General features: G+C 29.2%; 4 protein-coding genes across 6 annotated transcripts in view; 2 read left to right on the top strand and 2 right to left on the bottom strand.

Annotated features, from left to right (window-relative positions):
* Positions 1–6,039, top strand: part of LOC105144930 (queuosine 5'-phosphate N-glycosylase/hydrolase-like) — a 62,282-nt gene extending 56,243 nt beyond the window's left edge. Inside the window, exon 8 of the mRNA XM_087415419.1 lies at positions 5,920–6,039. The gene's annotated coding sequence lies outside the window, so the exon portion shown is untranslated. The remainder of the gene's footprint in view (positions 1–5,919) is intronic.
* LOC105144839 (uncharacterized) overlaps positions 1–22,856 on the bottom strand; it is a 162,858-nt gene that overhangs the window by 39,440 nt on the left and 100,562 nt on the right. The gene's annotated exons all lie outside the window — the stretch shown is intronic.
* On the top strand, positions 963–19,565 carry LOC105144837 (choline/ethanolamine transporter flvcr2a). Of its 3 annotated transcripts, none has more exons than XM_011054033.2 (8): positions 963–1,332; positions 8,563–8,778; positions 9,740–9,964; positions 15,352–15,490; positions 15,959–16,176; positions 16,442–16,545; positions 16,805–16,912; positions 17,210–19,565. In XM_011054033.2, exons 1-8 carry the CDS (start codon positions 1,255–1,257, stop codon positions 17,469–17,471), a joined length of 1,350 nt encoding a protein of 449 aa, XP_011052335.2. In that variant the 5' UTR covers positions 963–1,254; the 3' UTR covers positions 17,472–19,565. The 3 variants fall into 3 exon arrangements, with proteins under 3 accessions (XP_011052335.2, XP_087271542.1, XP_087271541.1); XM_087415416.1 differs by lacking the exon at positions 963–1,332 and adding an exon at positions 4,082–4,308; XM_087415415.1 differs by lacking the exon at positions 963–1,332 and adding an exon at positions 5,980–6,120.
* Positions 19,725–22,465, bottom strand: bai (transmembrane emp24 domain-containing protein bai). Its single transcript, XM_011054042.2, has 5 exons — positions 22,131–22,465; positions 21,838–21,967; positions 21,607–21,677; positions 20,413–20,539; positions 19,725–20,167 (listed from the first exon to the last, which is right to left on the bottom strand). Exons 1-5 carry the CDS (start codon positions 22,317–22,319, stop codon positions 20,046–20,048), a joined length of 639 nt encoding a protein of 212 aa, XP_011052344.1. The 5' UTR covers positions 22,320–22,465; the 3' UTR covers positions 19,725–20,045.

Genomic DNA, 22,856 nt, shown 5'->3' with positions numbered 1-22,856 from the left:
ACACAATTATAAATAAAATTTACGTGTCGCAGACGGTTCGCGTTCATTATTAGTTTCTAATCACTTATTAGAATCAACAGAAAAGCATCTTAACACTGCAGTTTTACAAATAGATCCTTTATAGAAAAAATAGAAATGGGAGAAACAGATAAATACATCTTGTTAGGCATTCGCTTTGCATGTTTGATTTTTTAAAAATAAAAGTCTTCGAATGTTGCATGATGTTTTATTATTATTTTGCAATAATAAATTATCATGTGACCTTACCATCCTCATGTGAAACGATATCCCTAATTGCCGGCTTTATTGGTTTATCTATGGTTTAATAAGATAAGGTGAAAGGCGCATAATGGCGATAGCACTGGAAACAATCAATCAAATTTGGATCCAAATGTACTTTTCTGCGTATAATAGCAGCAGCATTGAACAGCCAATCAAATTTTAGTCCAAATTCGATCTCCTAAATTCGCGCATCCGCGGTAACGTTTCACCTTAGGTCTACTTGCGTTGCTTGAGAGAGAAATCCCTCAAAATATTTGAATTAAAATAAGATAGATATACTGAGAAAAAAATGCTGTTGATTCAATTAAAGTCTATATTACGGGCTATTGATTCAATTAAAGTCTATATTACGGGCTGTCATTAACATAAGTGATTAATTCATGTATATTTTTATTAACACAAAGGCATAAATTATTATTTCAATAATCAAGGCCTTTTTGTCAATAAAAATATACATGAATTAATTACTTATGTCAGTGACAGCCCGTAATATAGGCTTTAATTGAATCAACAGCATTTTTTTTTCTCAGTGTATACATTTGGGTGTTGAAAAGAGAGAAAGCAAAGATGCTGAGTGTAAAAAGTGCAAGCAACGTGAACAGACCTCTTATCTTATTACACCATGAGTTTATTTAGTTATCGTCTGAAGAGCTTCATTTAGTATTCTGCGTTTAACGCTGGAACGTGACTCTGCCTCGCCGATCTTATTGTGCGTGATACGTCGAAACGAAGAGAGAGAAAATCGCCTTCTTTATTCATTCGTGGCGATTATTTTTCGCTTGTATATCGAATTATTTTTGCTGATCGAGAAGAACGATACTCGAAGGTTAATGAACGTCTGATTATCGGATTATCGCTCATCGGAATTGGCAGAGGAATTAGTTTATTTGACGCTTTTCCAATTGACGACTGTGTTTTTATCTTCCTAATTAAAAACTTGCGTTTTGAGTGAATTTTCGAGTGCTTGTGATAATGAAAGTTAAAAGAGCAACAGAATCAAGCTTCAATGGCGGCGACGACCCATCCTCCCTGATCGGTTTTCTTCCGAAGGTAAAATTAAAATTTAGATAAAACTGATGTAGCTTGATGCTGAGTTTAGTGTCTGATAATACAGTAAACTAAATCCCCCAATTGTGCCATGTTCTACTTTCTAATTTATTAGAAGAGATACAATTAAAATCATAATGCGACGTGGAACACATTAAATAAAATCGCGCCAGATGATGGATATAAGAGAACTGAAATAATTAATTTCATGTAGAACTCACCCCAGGAACACAATTATATCGATTTCACTTCCAGCAATAAAAAGTGCTTGTCTTTCTGCATTCATATATAATGGTATATTCGTGAATAAAATTCCAAGTATTGTTATAAAACAAGGCTTCTCTTTAGACCGTGAAACTTGAAGTGAGTCATATCAAATACATACGTATGTTATCTCGTACAATTCCGTGCAACTGATAAGACAACGGTTTACTCACAGTGTCTTTTGGTTACTATTATAGCTATCGGTATTTTACTGGTATTCCAAAAAATGTGAATAAATGCCGAATTTTCTTATCTGTACGTGAGCAACAATTGTTGGATATCGCAGTTATTTAAAACAAAAAATTTTGTCATATTAATTATGCAATCATTTAATATTTACGATATATAAATAAAATATAATATAAACAACCAGTTGCAAATTTCATTTAAATATTTTGATTAATATACATTTGTTAATTAAATCAATTTTAATAAACTAACATAACTTCAACATAAAGTTTAATTATAATAATTAAATATTAATATTGAAATTAATCTGCATTTCGGGTTATCAATTGCAACCTCGCTTTTTATTTGCTTCATTACATTTATTTTCTGCAATTATTTAATTACGCTTCAGTTTGTTAAGTAAGTCAACAAGAAGTTTTTTTGACGCAGTCTGTTAAGGTTAGTCGACTTCGAAACATCGTTAGTAAGCATAGAACTCCATACGTATTGAAAAGAAATCAAGTCATCAGAAGATAACTGGTGAGAGATTAGGAATTTATATGCGCATTTCTGTGGACATCCTTTTCGTTGCTTATGTGTGTATAAATTTTATTCTCGTCCATGGAATTTTCCTTACCTAAATACGCGGTAGTAATTGTATCAGATTGTCTTTTTCGATAGAAAATTTTGCAATGAAAATTTTTATATTATAAAGTTTATTTTGAGTCTATTCACTGTATTGTATCGACAATAAAAATACGCTATTATTGTATTCAATGATTCGTTAGACATTATATACAATAGGATTATGCAAATACAGCTGCGGCATGCATAAAAAGTTCATTGCCACGCAATGATTAATACAAAGTATTTATTATCTTTTCAGATAAACCTCTGCTTTGTACAAATTGTGTTTGTGTTATGTGTGTGTGTCTGTTCAACTTATATAAAAACAAAACCATTAAACGTATGAATAATTTCCATAAATGTTAATATAGCATGGAAAGAACGATTTTGAACTATCTAAAAATTTATATAGTTAAAAATCTGAAAATAATTTTGTTAAACTATTCAAATAATTACGTAAATCGTTATGTCTTTCAAGCATTTCGAGCAATTCTACAAAAAGTTTTGACATTTTAGCAAAATAGCAACTAGTTTGAACGTCATTATTTTGATGGTCCAACAAAATTATTTTGCAAATCTGCATCTAGCTAAATTTTTTAAAACTTTTGTAAAATCATTTTTTCCATAGGCATAGATTTGAAAATAACTTTATTGGACCATTAAAATAATAATGTAGATATCTTAAGCATTATAATAATATATTATTCAAAAAATTTTGACATTTTAGCAACTAGTTTGATCCTACATAAATATTTTAATGATCCAATAAAATTGTTTTCAGATTTATAAATTTTTAGATACTTCGGCAAAAATCATGCATTTTTTTCGTGTAGATACATAACTAAAAATAACTTTGTTGGACAATTGAAATAATTACGTACATATCTCGAACATTATGAGCAATTCTGCAAAAATTGTAGATATTCAATTTTTGGATGTCCTACATAATTATTTTGATAGTCCAAAGAAATTTTCGAATGTATGTCTAGCAAAATTTTTAGATTCTTTAGAAAAACAATTCTTTCCTTGTAGATACAGATCTATAAATAACTTTGTTGCACTATTAAAATAATTACGTAGATGTCTCATTATGAGTAATTCTGCAAAAGACATTTTAGCAACCTTTAAACCTATTAAACCTACATAATTATTTTGACAAACAAAATTATTTTAAAATCTATCTAAACTCTTAGATTTCAGCAAAATCGTTCTTTCCATATAGGAAAACTTACGATTTAGCGTTCACAAATCAGACACAGGAAAAAGACGAAGGTTTCATCGACCTTAATTATTCTAACTTTCAGTTATTCTAAAGCGTTACTTCTCAAAATTGCATTGCTAGTAAACCAACACATAGCATCAAATTGCAAAATTCTGGCTTGATGCCACACTTCGCGCGATCTCGAGAGATATTTGCCGAGCGTTTCTCCACATCTGATGGCGATGGCGACCGTCGTCGTCTGTGATTCCGTCGGATACTCGTGAACGACTAGTATTGCGACGGCGCATTCATCAACTGATACCGTCATTGATAGGCGCGCGCGTTATGTCCCGCGTGCAACAGACAGCGTGTAGCTCGTCTGTGCGCGCAAATATTTTCACGTGCGTGACTATACGGTGTGGGCGGCGGGGGACGATGGACAAGGGACGTTTGTGGAAGGCCAGAATCAGTTAGATGCTCTCGCGACTCCCGCGATACACTTAGTCTACGTCCGGCGTATCACGAAAGCGCTCCGCATTTTATCATTCACGCTATCGGGATCAACGCGTTACCGGCAACAACGAGGTGTGACGCATTGATGTAATCTGACCGTCTTTACGGAAAATCATTCATTCAAAGTCGGATGCGTCATGGGAAATTCAAGTTGTGCGGTTCGATAAAGATACGATCGTGAGTTGATGGGACCATCATTTGTTCTGGTAAAGTAATCAAATCACTTGACTTTGATTTATGTTTGATAGTTCAAAATAAACGAGAAATAAATCACGATAATAACGATTTTATTGAGATATCTAAATATATTTTAGCTTTATACAGGTTTGAAACTTTATTGGGACATCAAAGTAATTATGTAGGATAACCAAACTGGTTGCGAGAAGGTCGACATTTTTTGTGTCATCATAGTTGAGATTTCTACGTAATTATTTTCTGTTTTAATTTAAAAGCTTAGCTAGATCTGTAACTAAGCTTTTAAATACTTCAACAAAACAATTCCAATTAATACAACACTTTTTTTAGTGTAAGACCGGAGAGAATCAGACATTGAAGATTGAAATTGAGGATTGAAAGATTGAAATCAAAACAGTAGAAATTAAAATTCCTTTGTCCTCTCTCTCTTACTGGTCAAATTTCAATTTTTAATCTCAATTTTCAATATAGTCTGATTGCGGCCTAATTAATTTCGCTCTTCTTGTTCGTTCCCTTTTTTATGATTTTAATCATCTTTTAATAATATTTCATTATAATAATCATTAGGAGAAATTAATATTTACTCACACATATAATATAATAGTATAATAAAATATTTCAATATTTAATTGCATTATTATCTAATATAATTAATATTTTTATGTGATATAATTTTTATGTGATCTAATATAATTAATGTTTTATGCGATAAATATTAATATTTTCAGATTAGTGAAGGTATTAAATTATGCTGCTGCATGTCTGAAAATATACGAAGATATTTTAAAATTATTACACTATATCTTTTTATAATGCTATTTTAATGTGAAGATATATATATAAAACTTATTTTAATATTTATAAATAACACTTAGATAAATATTATTTAGGTTTCAAATAAAAAAGTTATTCTCTAATCGAACTCAATCTTCGAAGTGTTTCAATTCTAATTGATTGCAGATATTTTTCCTCAATTCCTAGTTTTTATTATAACACTTGAGTATAATTTGTCGCGATTGCTCGACATATTCGCAAAATTATTAATCTTATACTGTAATTCTTATTTGGAATATCAGCGTGAGATATAAAATCAAAATTTAAAATAATATTAATTTGTGTGAAATCAAAAGTGCCCAGACAGATGTTTAATGATTTAATTCGATTTTTAATGTTGATATATTTAGTATAATTATTGTCTCGATTGTCTCATTCGAATATCGATGTTATAAATGCGCGTCTAATTAACATACAAAGACTCACGCATACAAACGCCCACACCTCGCAGCCGCATTTCTGTGAAATGACTATGACATCGAAATAGTTTATTTCAAATTATTCATTCCTAATTATCAATACTGCAATCCGCCGTAATCTATGATATATACGGCAAAGTTTTCATTTGTCCACAATTGGAATACGCAAATGGACAAATTGATTAATTTCGTAACGACGCTTTCATATAAAGTAATAGACGTAATACAGTTTACAATACTCTTCGATCTAAATATCGACATTATTTCGCGCTTGATATTTTAAATGCTTTTAATTTTGACACTTTAATTTTTTTTTCATCGAGAGGTAGAAGATGAAAGAAGTGAAATCGACATTTGTTTGAATTTTAGGAACTAAAGCGGCTTCAAAGGAAGGATTGCCTTGGTTTATCTCTCGATGATACTTCTGCTAGATTTAATCACTCTTAATTAATATTACTCGATATTAATGATCGAAGCTCGGCACGAAAATTTGACGAAAATTGTAAAAGGATACCGTTATTACTTAAAATGAGTGGGCCTTCCGGTGATTGCAACGTGCAACCGACGCAGGTGAATAATTTTATCGTCGAATGAACAAGAATCACAAATGATTGCGAAAAAAAAAACAGACTAGCAGATATCGAGGAAATAATCTTCGCTTTGAATTGACGTGGTATTTTTAGCGATTTTATCATTTAAGAATGTACATGTATCTTTTTAATCAAATGAAAAAGTTATAAAAAAAATTACAGATTTTTCTATATTGTATTTATGAAAATAGTTTGGCGGTGATTTAAAATCTGAACGTTATTTCAATAAGAAATATAGACACGTTTTTAAAAAAAATAATAAAAATGAGAAAATTTTTGAACAAAAAAACAACAATGAGCATATAGGAGTCAAGCGCAGAAATTGTTGCGCAGAAAATGATTCCCTATAATTTTATTACTAGTAAATAGATCTTATTAATTTTTAATGATAGCGAACAATTTTCTGCGCAACAATTTCCGCACTTGACTTCTGCACGCCCATTATTGCTTTGTTTGTTGAATTATTAGAAGTCCGTTTTTTAAATTGAGAAAATTTTTATTTAAAAATTACGCAAAAATCAACTACAAATAATTTTTGAGACAAAATTTTTAAAATACGTGTTGAATAGTGTATCGAATAATATAAAAATATTGAAAAATTGTATTGAATGAACTGAATGGTGTAAAAATAAATTATTAATAAAATTTTTTTGCATTATTTTGAAAAAAAATTTTAAAAACTATCAGTTCGTAAAGTATACCCTATTTATTAGTTGGATGTCCTTCACGTAGCATGTACAAAAAAAATTAATTGAAAATTTTATAAAATTTTTATTGAAAAATAAATTTTTTTTAATATGCTTTTCACAAGAAATAGCTTCAGGATATAAAAATGTATATAAAAAAGAATAAAGAGTAATGAGAGATTGTAATATTTTACTTTATTATTAGGAATGTTTTTCAAAAACATTCTACACTATTTAAACCTTTGTTTAAACACAAAAACTTGTTCATTTTGTAACTACAGTTTGTATTATCTTTTTTTTTCGCGTCATTCTAGAATCATTGAAAGAATTTGCTTATTTTCCTGCAGTTTTCAAGATATTTTTCCATTGAAATATTTTGTTGAAGCTGCGATCGCAAAAGCTGTTTGTGAATACAATGAGAGATATAGGAAATAATAGCAAAGTCTCTTAATGATTCTAACAATAAATGCGACATAGAGAAAAATAATACGAACTGCATTTACAAAAAGAACAAGCTTTATGTCAAGAAGAAGACCTAGTGCAGCAAATTTTTGAAAGAAATTCTTAATAATAAAGTAAAATATTACAATCACTCAATATTCATTTCGTGTCTTTTTATATGCATCCTGAAACTATTTCTCGTCAAAAATTACAAATATAATACCTTATGTTAAATATAAGCATATTTAACACTAATACACAGAAAAAAATTGAAAATTTATTTTTCAAAGAAAACATAACTGCGATAAAATTTTATCCTTTCCACTAATTTTATTTTCTACATGCTATATAAGGGATATTCAATAAATAAAGATACGGATTTTACAATCCGATTATTTTCTAAAATTTATTTTTCAAAATAAAACAAATTTTATTAATAATTCATTTCTACATTATTTAATTCAGTACTGAAAATAATATTTTTGAAAATAATATTTTCAGCATTTAAAATATATATTTTTTTAATTTTATTTGAATGACTGATAGTTGATTTTCGCGTGAATCTCCTTTCCTTAAGTTATTATTATTAAATTATTATTTAAAATAATAAAGATAAAATAAGACAATTTTTATTTAAATTATAAAATCGTAAGTTAAGTATAAATATTTAATGTGTGTGAATTATATGAATTTCAATATGTACATATATATATAATATATATATAAAGTATAAAAATGAATATTTTATATACATATATATAAAATATTAATTTTTATACGGAAAAAAGTGACTGGAATTAAAAAAAATAAATTTCCAATTCCAATCACTTTTTATAGAAAGTCCATACACACTGATACATCCTAGATTGCTAAAGTAACGATGCATGACTATATGTAGCTCTCTTATATATTACCTTTAGGATTGACATTTTAAAAAGTTAATGGACTTTTATCCCAGAGAGATAATGTCATGAGAACTATAGTAGTAGAGAATTAAAGTCAATATATGATTCCTACTTTATGTGAAACTATATTAAAGAACTCTTTGATGTCACTTTTACCACTAATAGCGTATATTAATCCACTATGCTGTGCGTAATTTACCGTTTATTAATTCAATATGTACATAATTTAGTGTCACTTTCAATATACATATGTAATATAGAATTTAATACTCCTTCTTTCAATCAATAAAATATAGAATAAGAGATCAAGATTTAAAGATCATTTAAATTATACGATACTTAATTATTTGGTGGCCGAGAAGCTGAAAAATCGAAAATTCTTGATTGCAGGAGATCAAGGTCTATAAGAAGCGATGGCTGATCCTCACACTCTTTGTGATATACAGCGCTAGCAACGCTATGCAATGGATTGAATATAGTATTATTACGAACATTGTAGCAAAATATTATAATGTCTCGGATTATGTAGTGGACATGACGAGCATGATATACATGATAACGTATATACCATTGATATTCCCTGCCAGTTATTTGCTTGATAATTTCGTAAGTAATAATTGCGTTAACGATAGGATAGAATGAAGTAACGGAAAATCCGAAAAACCTGTCATATATTCTCTTAAAGTCCAAGAAAAACTTTACTCGAAATATATAATATACGTAACATACTATAGTATATAATCTTCCTTGGAAAGAATGTTTTGGAATGTATTCTTAATTATTTTTTTCTCATATTCAATTTTCGAGAGTACCAGAAAGCGGCAGTCATCTTCGGAAAAATTGCATCTCTTAATTTTCGTAGATTTGAGTGGTAAATCACAATGACAATTAAAGATCGCGTGGTTTATATTAAGAATGTTACAGCATCTTATGCCACTGATATAATGCATCCTATTAATTATAATAATAGATAATAGTTTTTACCGTCAATTTATTGTTTAATATTTGCCTAGACATAAAATCCCAAAAATCGGGACATAAGACATTTATTTGAACCGAAGTAATCATCTAATTTTTACGGAAACGATCACCTGATATTTTATATATTTTAATTAAAATCACTATTATTAACAATATATTGTATATTATTTATTGTTTTGCAAATTATTAGTGATAGTATTTGAGAACATTATGGATTTAATGTCGATTTTCTGAAAAAAGTAAGTAGAAATAAAAAAATATTTTACGAAGTAAGCTATATGTTAAATAGTTCATTATAACGATATTTCTAAAAAATAAAAATTTTAATTAATAGCGCTTTTTTATTGCGTGTTTTCAATGAAATAGTTAGTAAAAAAGAAAAAATATGTTAAACAATATTCATAAAAAAATATTTATATTTTTTGCTGCCAAGGTAAAAAAAAATATTATTCTTAGATTAAGAAGATCTTTGTGAAAATCTTCTAAAAGTCTTATGATTCGATTTTAGACTTTGTGTTGACTGGATATGTAATATTACTGCTCATTAAATAGATGAATATATGGAAGAATATATATGGGATTTTAGGGTCTCAGATGGACGGTGATCGTTGGAGCTCTTGGGACCGCCATAGGTTCCTGGTTAAAAGTATTTAGCGTAGCCCCCGATCGCTTTTGGATCACATTTTGCGGTCAAACTGTGGTAGCAATTAGCCAAACCTGTATTTTGTCCATTCCTGCTCGGTTGGCCGCGGTATGGTTTGGAGACAACGAAGTCAGTCGAGCTTGTGGCATTGGTGTCTTCGGCAACCAGGTAATCAAATATCTTTGTGTATCATTAATCTTATTATATTACACTATATCTAGGATAGAACTTATATTCATATTCTAAGAGAAACCTGGAGACTTTCGATTTGATGTTTTATTCTCGAATTGAGTTGTTTTGTTAGACATTTCTCGAATAAATCAAATCGTAATGTAAGCACCGTGAAACATGATAATTATATATTATATGTTAATTATTATTAATTATATTTTTTATTTTTTTGAGTAGTGTAAGAATTTAATTTTGCACCGGTATACATTGAGGGAAAAATATTTGATTGTGATTATATAATTGCATGATAAAATAATTATAGTTAGAAACTCCAATTTTATAATTATTACTTATAGTATAAAGACCCTAATAATAAAGTTCAGGCATGAGCGATTTTATCAAAATCCTATGAGAAAACTTAAAGGTGTGTTCTTTCTCTTTATATATACTATGTATCTCACTTTAATTTATACTATCTTATTTTGTAATCTTAATTAAATTATAAATTGAGATAGTATAAGTTAAAAATGAAATAATATGTATATAGGGAAGAAATATATATTTCTCTCTCGTAGGATTTTGACAAAATTGTTCGTAGTCAAAATTTGTTATAAAGTTTCTGTTATAATATTGGTGTAATAACTAATAATAATGTGTTATAATAGGAATTAGATCGATGAAAATGAATTGATTAAGAAAAATGATCCTATTTTCGAATTTTTTAATTTAATAAATCTAATCGGTGCGCAGTTTATGAAAATTGTATTTGCAAAAATTTGCATATAGAAATATTATTAAATATCAAAATCCGTTTTGTCTGAAAATAGAATTATTTATTTTAATTGAATAATCATAGTTATAGTTCTATCAAAAAATATATTGGCACTGAAAAAAGACTATAAATTGCAATCATTTTTCTCTCACTGTACGTTTTGAATTTACTATCTGTTATCTTCGTGCAAATATTTTCATAAGGATAATATGTGAAAGAAACAAACAGTAACACATCAATCATTCGCAACGTGCTAAACTTTATGATGCACATGAATTATTTAATCCACGTAATAAAATCGCTTTAATTATCCGAATCAAAGCGCAAGATAACGTAATATCGTAATTCGATAACAAGTCAAATTTAATATTTGACACCCACGGTATTAATTATTTTGTATCTCTTTTCTCGATTGCGCGAATATGAAATACTAATAATTCATTATTATATAAAATAAGATTATAATATAATAATCCTATCTCTTATTATAATATTCAAATTTATTACATATCTGCGTGCATCAATTTCCATTTCCATTGAATGTATAATTCAATCTGATGATTTAATTTTATATAATTTTGATGAAAAGGTCATAGTGTAAATGTTTAAGAATTTATTAAAAAACTTATTTTTCCATTTAAATTTTTATTGATGTTATTATAACTAAACTTATAATGCTGGCGTGGCAGCTAAACTCCGATGAGATCTCTGTTTTACTGATTAAGTAAATGCAACTTACATTTACGTTTATAATACAAACATATGATTTATGAGACATCGACATATCATACTACGTCAATTACACGCATATATATATATACATACAGTGACATGTACATAAATTTAACAGCAATGTTGTTGTATTCAGTATTGGATTGTCAAATGTGTGAGATGGATGAGCCGATGATGATTCAAATAATACAGTGATACTTAGTAAATCAGAAAACGAAATACCATGACGCAAATATGATGTAAGTATAAGAAAGAAACAAAAATTTGATTCTTTGTTTCTCATATTTATATCATATTTGCGTCATGATATTTCGTTTTTTAATTTTAATAAATACGATTGCAATATTTCAAATCGGCTCATCTATACATTGAATGATTACTGAATAAACATAAAGTTGCTGTAAAGTTTACGCATATTTGTCAATCTGGGAATACTTTAACAAAAAATAATTTTTATTTAATTTTTTTTATTTTCAAAATATAATATATACAATTAACTTATTTACATATATTCTTTCTTATTATAATTACAATAATACATTGGATATTATAATAATAATATATATATATATATATATATATATAATTTCCTGAAAACACATATACTAGCAGGATGTCAACGAGACTCGAACTTAAGATCTCTAGGATAACTACGCTAATGCTGAGCTATTCATTTGTCATCCGATCATGTGTCACGAGAGACTCGAGAGAGTCAAACAATAGTTGCTTTCCATTTACACACGAATGAAACCGAAGTGAGCTGAGTATTTCATACTCAGATTAATGACGTCATGACTTACTTTGGTAAAAGGTTATTACATGACAATACAGATTCATAATCTCACTTTTAAAGTGAATTCACGAGATTCAGTAAAGTACATAGTCATGATAATTTAGCTAGCTAGATCATTATTATGTATTTGATAAAAAATTTGAAAATTATTAGGCACTATTATATTACATTAAAGCCGTTTAATTGTAATCTTTTTTAATTTTTCCTGTTTTCGCATAAAATAGACCAGAACCAAATGTACAGCATGTCCATTTGGTTCTGGTCATGTCAATTCCATTTCAAAGAAATGGAATTTTAATTCTGAATTTTATTTCTGAAATCAATACAAAGTATATCTCATAACAAAGTGAAACAGGTGACTCCTCCTTAATCTAATTCTATATACTTCCAATAGAAATATGTCAACGTCTTGAAATTTTTTGATCCTCAGAAAGATTTATGCAAACTAGTCTCTTGAGTTGAATATCCGCTATTATTATATAAGGCCCAATTTTTCATGACATCAAATGTCGATATGTAATGGCACTTGTTATTTAAAAAACATAAGAGGAAGCACTTGACATTGTCATCGCCAATACGTGTCATATGCGTGCGGACAATGAGAATAGATCTCGCATACGGAACAACGGAAGTGACAGTCTGGAGTACTCACTGATAGATGAATAGGGTGCCTCGAGAGATTTAAATTGCGACGTGATTAGGTGGGAAACCGAGTCAAAGTGGGCACCCACGTTTAATTTCGCTACCTCGACAGACGAACGACCATGTCGTGCATAGAGAGGAGCGGCTGATGGCAGGAAGGGGTGTCAGGGGGGAGGGGCCCACTCTACGTCGCGAGGGATTCAATTACTCCAAGGTGCTGTAGACTGCCGCTATCATTTTATCAGTCATCGCGGTCGCACTTATCGAAGAATCTATCGCGCTTTAATTGCACTGATTTCGTAATATGATGAAACGGAAGGACAATCTGATGCATTTTACAACCACGACTGCGTGTCATAATCGCAGGTTTGAGAAAAATCTTAGTTGACTCTAGAATTCAGACAAGAGAAAAGATGGCTTGACCTCGTTTCTTCTGTCTCTTTTACCTTTAATCTTCCGGAGCTACAGACTTCAAAGTCTGTAATACAATTACTTACGCTGGATCTGTGAAACTTATTTAATTTATTATAAGTGGAAATTAGATCGATAAGAATAAATCAATAAGAGAAAGAATCTTATTTTTGATCGAAACGGATCTTGGTGCTTAATAATATTTATACGCAAATTGACAAATATATATTTTAGTTCTACAAATTATGCGCCGATTCGGTTTGTTAAACTTGAAACGTAATCACAAATTGAACCTGGAAATAACATCGCAAATGACAATTATTACAATTGACGATCAATGTAATTTGTGATGTTATTTCCAGCTTCATGTTATGATTACGTTTCAAGTCCAATGAACAGAATCAGCGCGCAATATATAGTATTAAAAAATATATTTACAAATTTATTTATGTATGTGTGGATATTATTAATCATCAAGCTGCTTCGATCGAAAATAAGATGTTTTCTCTTATTTGATTTATTTATGTTAACTAAAAGACACTAATTAATTTCAAGAAATCAAAATGAAGTTCAAGTAATCAAAATAGAGTCATATAAAAAAGAATATATCCTCTCTTCTAAGACACAAAATATTCTTGATATACTAATCTCATTAGAATTTTATACAGTAAAATAAAACGATATTAAGATTTAGAGATCAATTCCTATTCCCCATCCTCGAATTAAATAAGATTAACCTTATCTTGAGACAAAAGTAACACATATAAATTTAAGTCTATATATTCTTACGTTTAGAATAAATCTTTATTCGATGCTATAATTTATAATATTAGCGCTGTATAGTATTTGACATAAAATTAGATATTCAAGATTATTTATTTAAAAAATTTTCCATTTCCAGAGGAATAAAATATTCCTCTGTTAACAACAAATATGATTGTTTCTACATTGATCTTGTTTTATGATAGATCGAAGAATAATAGCATTGGATCCGGAAATCTTTTCTGTAGGTATACAAACACTAACGCTGTGTTCTGTTTGAAAGCACATGTGCTTTAAGTTTCATTCTGTTGTTATCGCTTATACATACAAAAGGAATAAAGCTTACAGCATGAGCGTGTAAATTGAATGCAGCCTAAGTTTACTTTAATAACTTTCAGATTTGCAGAATGGAACATAAAGAATATAATTAAAAATGCAATAGATTCACCGTCAATTCCGGAGGGTTAACTTCTAATATACTTCTAAGATGCGTTTATTTGCAATTATTGGAACGATGAATATAACAAACGTGCATTTATTTTCTTTTATAAATAAATAATATTAGCCTTTTGAAGTGCGTTGCTTCATATACGGAAATTGCATGTTTCAACAGCTGACAAGGAAAATATTTCACTTTGGTAACGATTTGTAAAGATACATACGAACGTTATTTATTTAACTTCTTCAGTAAGCATACAAGTTCTATTTTCAAGGCAGATATTGTCATGTATATCGTAACTGCGTAAATAAGATAGGGCCACGTTTATAAAATTTGTGCTTAGGGACTTGTGATCTTCGAGTACTCCAATGTAGCTTCCCATTTTCTCTCAATAAATACAACTTTTTTTTTACATTTATTAACTTTACAAATATCGAAATACTGTTAACAATACTTCATCGATGATGAATAATGAACTAAATTTGAGTCAAATTTTTATTTTTTTAGTTAAATTATTTAACTCCTTTGTTTTAGTTGCGTAATATTGTTTAAATCAACGAAATTAAATAGAAGCAATGGTGATTTGTAGAAACAATTTAAAAAAATTCGAATTGGATATAATTGATATTTGAATGTAACAGTATAACTTATTCATTTTTTTAAAACTGTGACGCCCCTGACGATTCAATATCTTAGACGCTCCAGAAGCCCATAAGTAAATGCGTTATTGGAATAAGATCTACGAATTTACACGGCAAACATTTCTTTTTGTTCTTTTCCTAGGGCTCAATGACAATTTCTTAGGACGTTCGTCACACGAATTTCTGTTGCAGCTGGGTATAGCTATCGGTTTCTTATTTCCACCGATGTTAGTGCCGAACAAGGATACCTGTGAAATCGAAAGGGGGCTTCAACGTATGTTCTATATCGTCGCGGCTATCACGTCGGTCGTACTAATCCTCATATTAATTTGTATGTGTATATAATTTTCATTCATCGGTTTTGCAATTTGGCAATAAAATCCCGAAGTTTAAAAAACATAATATGTGACGTATAAATCAAGATAATTGATATTTGATTCCAAATATTTTTCATTAAAAAATTGTAAAATTGGAGACTAAAAGTAAAGAAAAATTATTGAATAGGAATAATTTTTGCAAAATTTTATTTTAAAAAATTACTTCGTGTATTTTATATAATTATTTTGCTTACTATTATTATTTTATGTATCATTATTATTAGTAATAATAATAATAATAGTTTGATTACTGTTAGTATCAAAGAAAATATATTTATATTACATTTTATACATTATATTATATTTTCTTACAAACAGGAATTGATTCTACTAGTCGAGATTTATTTAATCCTTCGATTTTATCGCCAAGCGGCGTATATTCTTCCATTCTTTCACTCTTAATAGAAATTGGTAATTTATAGTCTTCAAGTCGGCACCGCCTTTACCACCTAGCTCCGCTCAAGTTGTGCAAAGAGAAAAATCCGAAAGCAATAAGGACGTGAAGAATTTTTTTAATTCTCTCGCAAGATTGTGTTCGAATCGTGGTTATCTGTTGCTTTTAATCAGTTACGGCATTAACGTCGGTATCTTTTATGCTATAAGCACTCTTCTAAATCGACTTGTCACCAGAGAATATCCAGTAAGTATTTTATTCGATAACTATAAGTATTTTACTCTTTTTTCTATTCAAATCTCGCATTTTTCTGCAATATGAATTCTATTATGAATTCTATATTATCGTAATTATCAATGTACATATATGTCTTCTTACAAAAGTTTGTATTTTTTTCTGTGGAGATTACAGGCTCTGAACAAGATTATGAAATGCTATTTTCAAATAAGTTTCTTGATTATATCTCTGTTTAATGAGAAATACTAACAGGTAGTGGTTATCTCTTGTTTAGGACAGTGAAGAGGATGCTGGTCGAATCGGCTTAACAATAGTTTGTGCCGGAATGGTTGGCTCTATTGTCTGCGGTATTCTATTAGACAAAACACATAAATTCTGGTGAGCAATCAGACATTATTTTACAGAATCGTGGAATTTCACTCCAATATTGGCAGAAGTAATTCAACTTTTTCTATCAGCAAATCGAACTGATTTATAATAATTATTATAAACATTACGTAAAGCTAAGAGAAAAATATTTCATTTACTTGATGTCTTATCAAATTATATTAGATCAGAGCAAACTTATCTCGATTTATTTGATGATAGAGCAAATATGTACAATCGAAAAAATGTGAAAGACAATACTAATTTACAGGTTGACCACGGTAGGAGTGTATGTTTGTTCTTTGGTGGGTATGATAATCTTTACTTTCACATTGGACGTGAAGATATATGTTGTCTACATCACAGCTGGCATTCTAGGGTAAAGTCCAGCAATTATTTTCATCATATGATTATTTATAATTTAAGAATATTTTAATTTATTGACTCGCGTGTTATGCCATTAAATGTCTAATTTGATTTGTTATTAAACGCTTTGCTCTTTGACTGAATTTCGTTGAAAATCTTGTTAAAATTGTTTCATTTCTCTTTTTTAAAAATTCACAAAATTTCTGAAAGCATGTCGAATAATTGAGCGGTTTTGACTTCAGACTGTTCGAAATTTTATATTATTTATGCGTTATATTATTTATATTATATCATATAAATATTTTTATAGCTTTTTTATGACCGGATATCTGCCGGTCGGCTTCGAACTCGCTGCAGAACTTACGTTCCCGGAGCCCGAAGGAACATCCACAGGTCTATTGAACGCAGTCGTTCAACTGTTCGGTATTGCCTTCACTCCGCTCTATCGCTACCTGCTTAACATTTGGGAAGATTTTTGGGCAAATGTCGCGCTGTGCTGCATTCTTGCAGTTGGCGTTTTGCTTACAACTTTGATACCGAACGATCTGAGACGTCAAAAAGCGAAAGCTTGACAGTTTGAACAGTCACCTAATCAGTAATGAGCTACAGTCTTCGAAAAGTTTCTGTAGTTCGAAGGAGTAGTTTTTGTCTCGACAATACTTTCCATAAACCTATTATTCTAATTCAATTGGGTCTTAACTTATTCCCGAATATATACTGTGCGCCAGAATTCCTGTTTCTCTGAGCCACATATGTATTCATCCGAAAAAGATATACCTTTTTCGAAATTAAATGAATTAATAGAGGTCCTGAAAGAATAATCACATAGTATAATAGGCGTTTACCTCGTAGGACTTCTAAATTTTTATTGTAATAGAGAGAGATTTAATATTTAGTGCGCCTAAATGCCAAAATGCCTAATGTTGAGAGTTTGTAGAAAGATGTAAAGAAATAGACCAATATTTTTATGGAAAAATTAATAACTGAATTTTTAGAAAAAAATCATAGTAAAAAGATGGTACAATTTGCTTTAAGAGATGACAAGAAAGCTATATATATATATATATATATACAATATACATGTGTAGAGATATACTATATTTTTTGTCGTCATTGTTATTAGATTTAGAAATAAAGTGGTCTAACAAATATATGTACAAACGACGAAGAAAAGTAAAAATCGTCGGAAAATTCTCCTGTTAGTTGAATTTAATCTCAGGTAAGCGGTAGTATTTAAACGGTATTATATAGCAATGAATTAACTCTGAAAACCAGCGAATTGAGGATAAATTATCACTAAATAATAACACTGTTCAACAGCTAAATTCTCTCCGATAATATATTTTCCAAAGATTTTTTGCACTGAACACGATGATGGAGAAATGTGCACTTCGGAGAGAAAAAAATAATTTTTTGTTGAACAGTGTAATTATAAAAATATTATGAAATTAATTTCGTCGTCTGTGCGAACTATTGACAATAACTACGAACTTTTATCATTTTCCATTTTCTTAAACCTTCAGTACCACTCTATATCGTTTTGTTACGCATTTACTATACATTGTATCTTTATTAATAACAAAGCTATAGCGAAGCAAAATAAAAAAAAAAGCATATGCACTAGGTGTGGCACCAAAAGGTTAAATTCCTATATTTTGTAATATGCCTTCAACGAATCATAATTAAGAAATATATGTACATAAATTTCTTAGTCCTGAATATATTAAAATATATTGAAGCAAATTCATTGTTGAATAATAGCTATTTAATATACGTACTCATGAATCCATACAAAATGTTATCGGGTAGATACTACCGTGATAGACAAGAGATGTAGTAATTAAAAGTGATAAGTGTAATGACAGTGATTGTTCAAGTTATAGCTTTATATTGCGGTAATAAATGAATGTTATATTAATACGTAATAAATAGAAACAACTGTTTCAATGATGAACTAATAATTCCATCTCTATTATCACGATATTAATAATTTTTAGAAGGCAATCGTAATATTGCGACATGTGATTTTATTACCGCAAATTTATCGTTCCTTGTATACTATATCTACAATGTGCCTATGTGTTTGAACCATTGTCATTCACGTGAAACTTTATTTTTAAATGCTTGATTGTTCACCTTGTGATAAAAAATTATTTAATATATATATATCATATTTATATTATTTTCCTGTTTCGAATAATACATATAATAATGTATATTTTTTTCAAAAGATGAACATTTTATTAGGATGTGTACAGCTATTTATAAAAACCTCAGTTAGCCATAGCGTTCATTTATGTAGATATTCATATATAAATATTAGATTTTAAAAATGAAGTTACCGTAGCATTAAGAAAACGTAAAATCACGCTCTAAAATTTCTGTGTTCATCTCGCGTATATTATTAATTTGATCAAATTTTAAAAGTGAAAGCGTAAAAGTATTTACATTATGCAATGTTAAATATGCTTTTTAAGACCGTATAGCTATGAGCAAATAACTATTTAAACCACGAAGACACAATCCTGAAGGCTGCCGCTTTCGAATCAGACAAATAAATCGTCTTCCAATGTGATGTTTCTTCATTATATTTTCTTAGACCATTTATTGTGTGTTCCCACAAAGTTGTTCTATTTTATAAATAAAATGTTAAAACAACAATATAACGCATTATACCATATAATCATTAAACTGTATCGCAAGATATGAAATATCAACCTTTATAAATACATATATAAAATATATATATTAGATATCTTAATCTTAAGACGAATGATTTCTTATAATTTTTTTATATCATTTTCAGGTAATGAGATGTTGAAGACTTATTATGTCACCATTGAGGTATACTTTTATTTAAGAAAGTTTCTATCTCTTACAATTGTTTAAATATTGTGTTCTCCGTAACATAATGTATGCGCGATGTGTACAAGATGAAGTCTTATCATATATTACATTGATTTGAATGAGGTAATATGATTGAACGCGTGTTTGCATATTTATTTAAATAGTACTTTTCAAACGTGACGAATGTAAAAAGTGTTCCACTCAAAAGTACGAAATTACGAATAACAAAGATAAAAAATCCAAACAAAAATAAGTATATTTTTTACATTTGTATTATTTGTTACAAACGTATTTAATATTTATTCAATGAGTTTCTTCATCCTAAAGAAGCGCCGGAAGTAAAAAAGTTGCCAGGTGGACAAACCGAAGAGAATACATATCGAGAATAAACTAAAGTATAATACTCGAGTGTTTGTGGCTTCTGAAACAAAAAAAAGGATCATTTGAGATTAAACTGTTTACAAGTTAATTATCAATTTAATTATGACATTTCATTATTAATTGATAATTTAGATTTATTTATATATATTAATTTAGATTATCTAATCTGATCTATAATTTAGATTATTATTTATAATTTGTAATTTGATCATATAATATTCAAAATTATCATTTTCTATATAAAGTTATTTTCTTTCATTATTTACAAAAAAAATTTTTTTTTACCATTTGTGTCTCTCATTTCTTCTTCGTTCTTGCGCATTCTGGCGAAGTCTTGCACTATCGCCTCGGATAAGTCTTCCAACCGTTTCAATTCCACTTCTACTGGTTTCAACTTGGCTGCTTCACCGATCTGTCGAAGAAGATAATTTTTACCGGAAAGCGACGACATCCTCGACGGAAACCTCAGCGATTCGTTAGTATTGCGTATTACAATTGATACAAATGAATTACAAAAAACGCAACTACTAAAATAAAAGCCAAATAACGGATAATTTCTTTGCATGTACGTATTTTACACAGAGCAAAAAAAGATATTAGATAATGTGATATATAATATCTGATTGCAGTAGTTTTAATTTTTAAGTGATGAAATTAACTAATCACATTAAATACTTTTTACCATAAACTCCTTTATTTTTAAAAATCTTGTCTTAAACACTTGTCTTAAAAAAATCACAATTTTCGCTCAAAAATATTTAAGTAATAATACCGAATATTTCGACTCACATTTTCTCAAAACCTTTTAGAAAAATAAAGAGATAAATAAAGAGATCTCAGCTATAGCAGGAAAAAGCATTTAATGTTATATGACTTAATTAATATTTCATGTTTTATTGAGTATTTATTATTGAAGAAGAACTGAAACTATATAGAATTGAAACATTCTATATAGTTTATAGGTATTAAAATGTGTCAATTATTATGCTGCTATTATGTGGATGTACCATTAACATATTTTTAAGAAATTTAACAATACAAAATGCTTTATATTGAAAAAATGTCCAAATAAATAATTTTTATCGTAATATAAATTCAAGTAAAAAAAATATATAGTCAATTTTACAACCAAATATAATTAATGCGTTCGCGTGAATGAAATAAATTTCAAAAATTCTTCCCCGTTAACGGAACATCCGCGAATAAAAGCATGCACAAATTAATATAACTGCGTTGCGCTCTAATAACTCAGTTCTAAGGCTGCCAATGCACAAGTATGTGATTTGTGATAAAACACATGCCAACGAGAACACAATATCGAAAAAACTCTACTTTACCAACTGCGCCGCGGAAACAAGCCACATATAAAAAGAAAGTAAACAAAGTAATGTCAGATGGTTTCTCTCGATCTCCGCATTATACATTAAATAATTCTTTTTTTTTGTAAAGGAATAGATATTTGTAACGATGCGAACTTACGCCTTCGTAACTCTTTGCTTCAATGCCGCGTTTTGTAATCAGCGTAACTTCTTGCCTGATACCACGCTGATCTGAAATAATTTTCGTATCAAATGTAGCTAAAACAATTTCTTACATTTTATATAATAATTCTTCCTTTAGATAATTCTTTAAATATATGTCTTTCTTGTAACAATTCAATTAAATTATATATGAAAACAAATTATAAAGTTAAAAATGGAGTATACATACGATTTGGAACGCGTGAAATGAAGCATATCTCAAAAGTGTCATAAGTTTCTGTTACAAAAGAAAATTTCAACAACTTCCCATGGGGAATGTCCTCCTTTTGAGACAATATATGTCCTTTGGAGTCCTGAATCTGTAAGCAGAAAAAATCATTGCAAACAATGAATTCTGTTATCATAGCTGTTATCAAATTGCACAGCTGTTTCCAAACCGCAAAACATTAAGTAACGTTAAGTTTCACACTCTTGCAGAAATATTTCGGCAAAGGATGAATAAAAAATTGTTAAACTACTTACCACATAATTCGCCTTCTGACCCATCGCCTCGGATACCTCATACTCGCCTGTGACGAGTACATTTGCATGGACCTCCTCCTTTAGACACTTGTGACTATTGGGTTCCAGGAAGAACATGATGCCATGAACCTGAGCGATTAGGAGAATCGCCAGGAAGGCCTTCACGTGAGCCTGAATCATTTTACTCATTTGGCTCAACAATCACTCTGAAAAGAGATGTTGTTTCGTGTCACCAAAAAACCACGCTCACATAACATCCACAGCATCACGACATTCACGATGAGGTGGCAGCCACATTGGCCATTAAATAAGTATAAGTCAGAAAGGAAGATGACTTTGCCGAGGAGATTTAAGCTTATAAATCGACGAAATTAAAATGAAAAATTATAAACGCGATCCGATTAGAAAGGTAGGCTGCGTTCAGCAGAACACAACAATTTTGCAACTTTGCTGTTTTATAATTGCTTGTTGAGATAGGACCATTCTTCTAGATCCAAAAGTATAATCCAATCAGCGCGAAAGAACTTCCAACTTCCAATTGCAAAATAAATGTTCTGCTGAACGCAACTTAGGAGTTTAGAATTTAAGCAACCTTCAAATTATTCTATAAATAGAATTTATTAATTTTTTTAAATTAAATGAGATCTAATAGGATTTTAAAGTTTGATAATTTTCAAAATCTTATGTTTGGAGCTTAATAATTTTTAAATAATTCGATCTCCAAAA

This window comes from Acromyrmex echinatior, chromosome 18, assembly GCF_024713525.1.
Source record: "Acromyrmex echinatior isolate Ae372 chromosome 18, ASM2471352v2, whole genome shotgun sequence".
NCBI lineage: Eukaryota > Metazoa > Arthropoda > Insecta > Hymenoptera > Formicidae > Acromyrmex > Acromyrmex echinatior.
This window is presented reverse-complemented; position numbering and strand designations above follow the sequence as displayed.

Coding starts and splice junctions, on each gene's coding strand:
- LOC105144837 (XM_011054033.2), top strand. CDS start 1,255: ATGAAAGTTAAAAGAGCAACAGAATCAAGCTTCAATGGCGGCGACGAC. Junction 1,333..8,562: donor TGATCGGTTTTCTTCCGAAG/GTAAAATTAAAA, acceptor TCTTGATTGCAG/GAGATCAAGGTCTATAAGAA. Junction 15,491..15,958: donor ACTAATCCTCATATTAATTT/GTATGTGTATAT, acceptor GGTAATTTATAG/TCTTCAAGTCGGCACCGCCT.
- bai (XM_011054042.2), bottom strand. CDS start 22,319: ATGAGTAAAATGATTCAGGCTCACGTGAAGGCCTTCCTGGCGATTCTC. Junction 21,968..22,130: donor GTCAGAAGGCGAATTATGTG/GTAAGTAGTTTA, acceptor TTCTGCTTACAG/ATTCAGGACTCCAAAGGACA. Junction 20,540..21,606: donor AAGCAAAGAGTTACGAAGGC/GTAAGTTCGCAT, acceptor CTTCTTCGACAG/ATCGGTGAAGCAGCCAAGTT.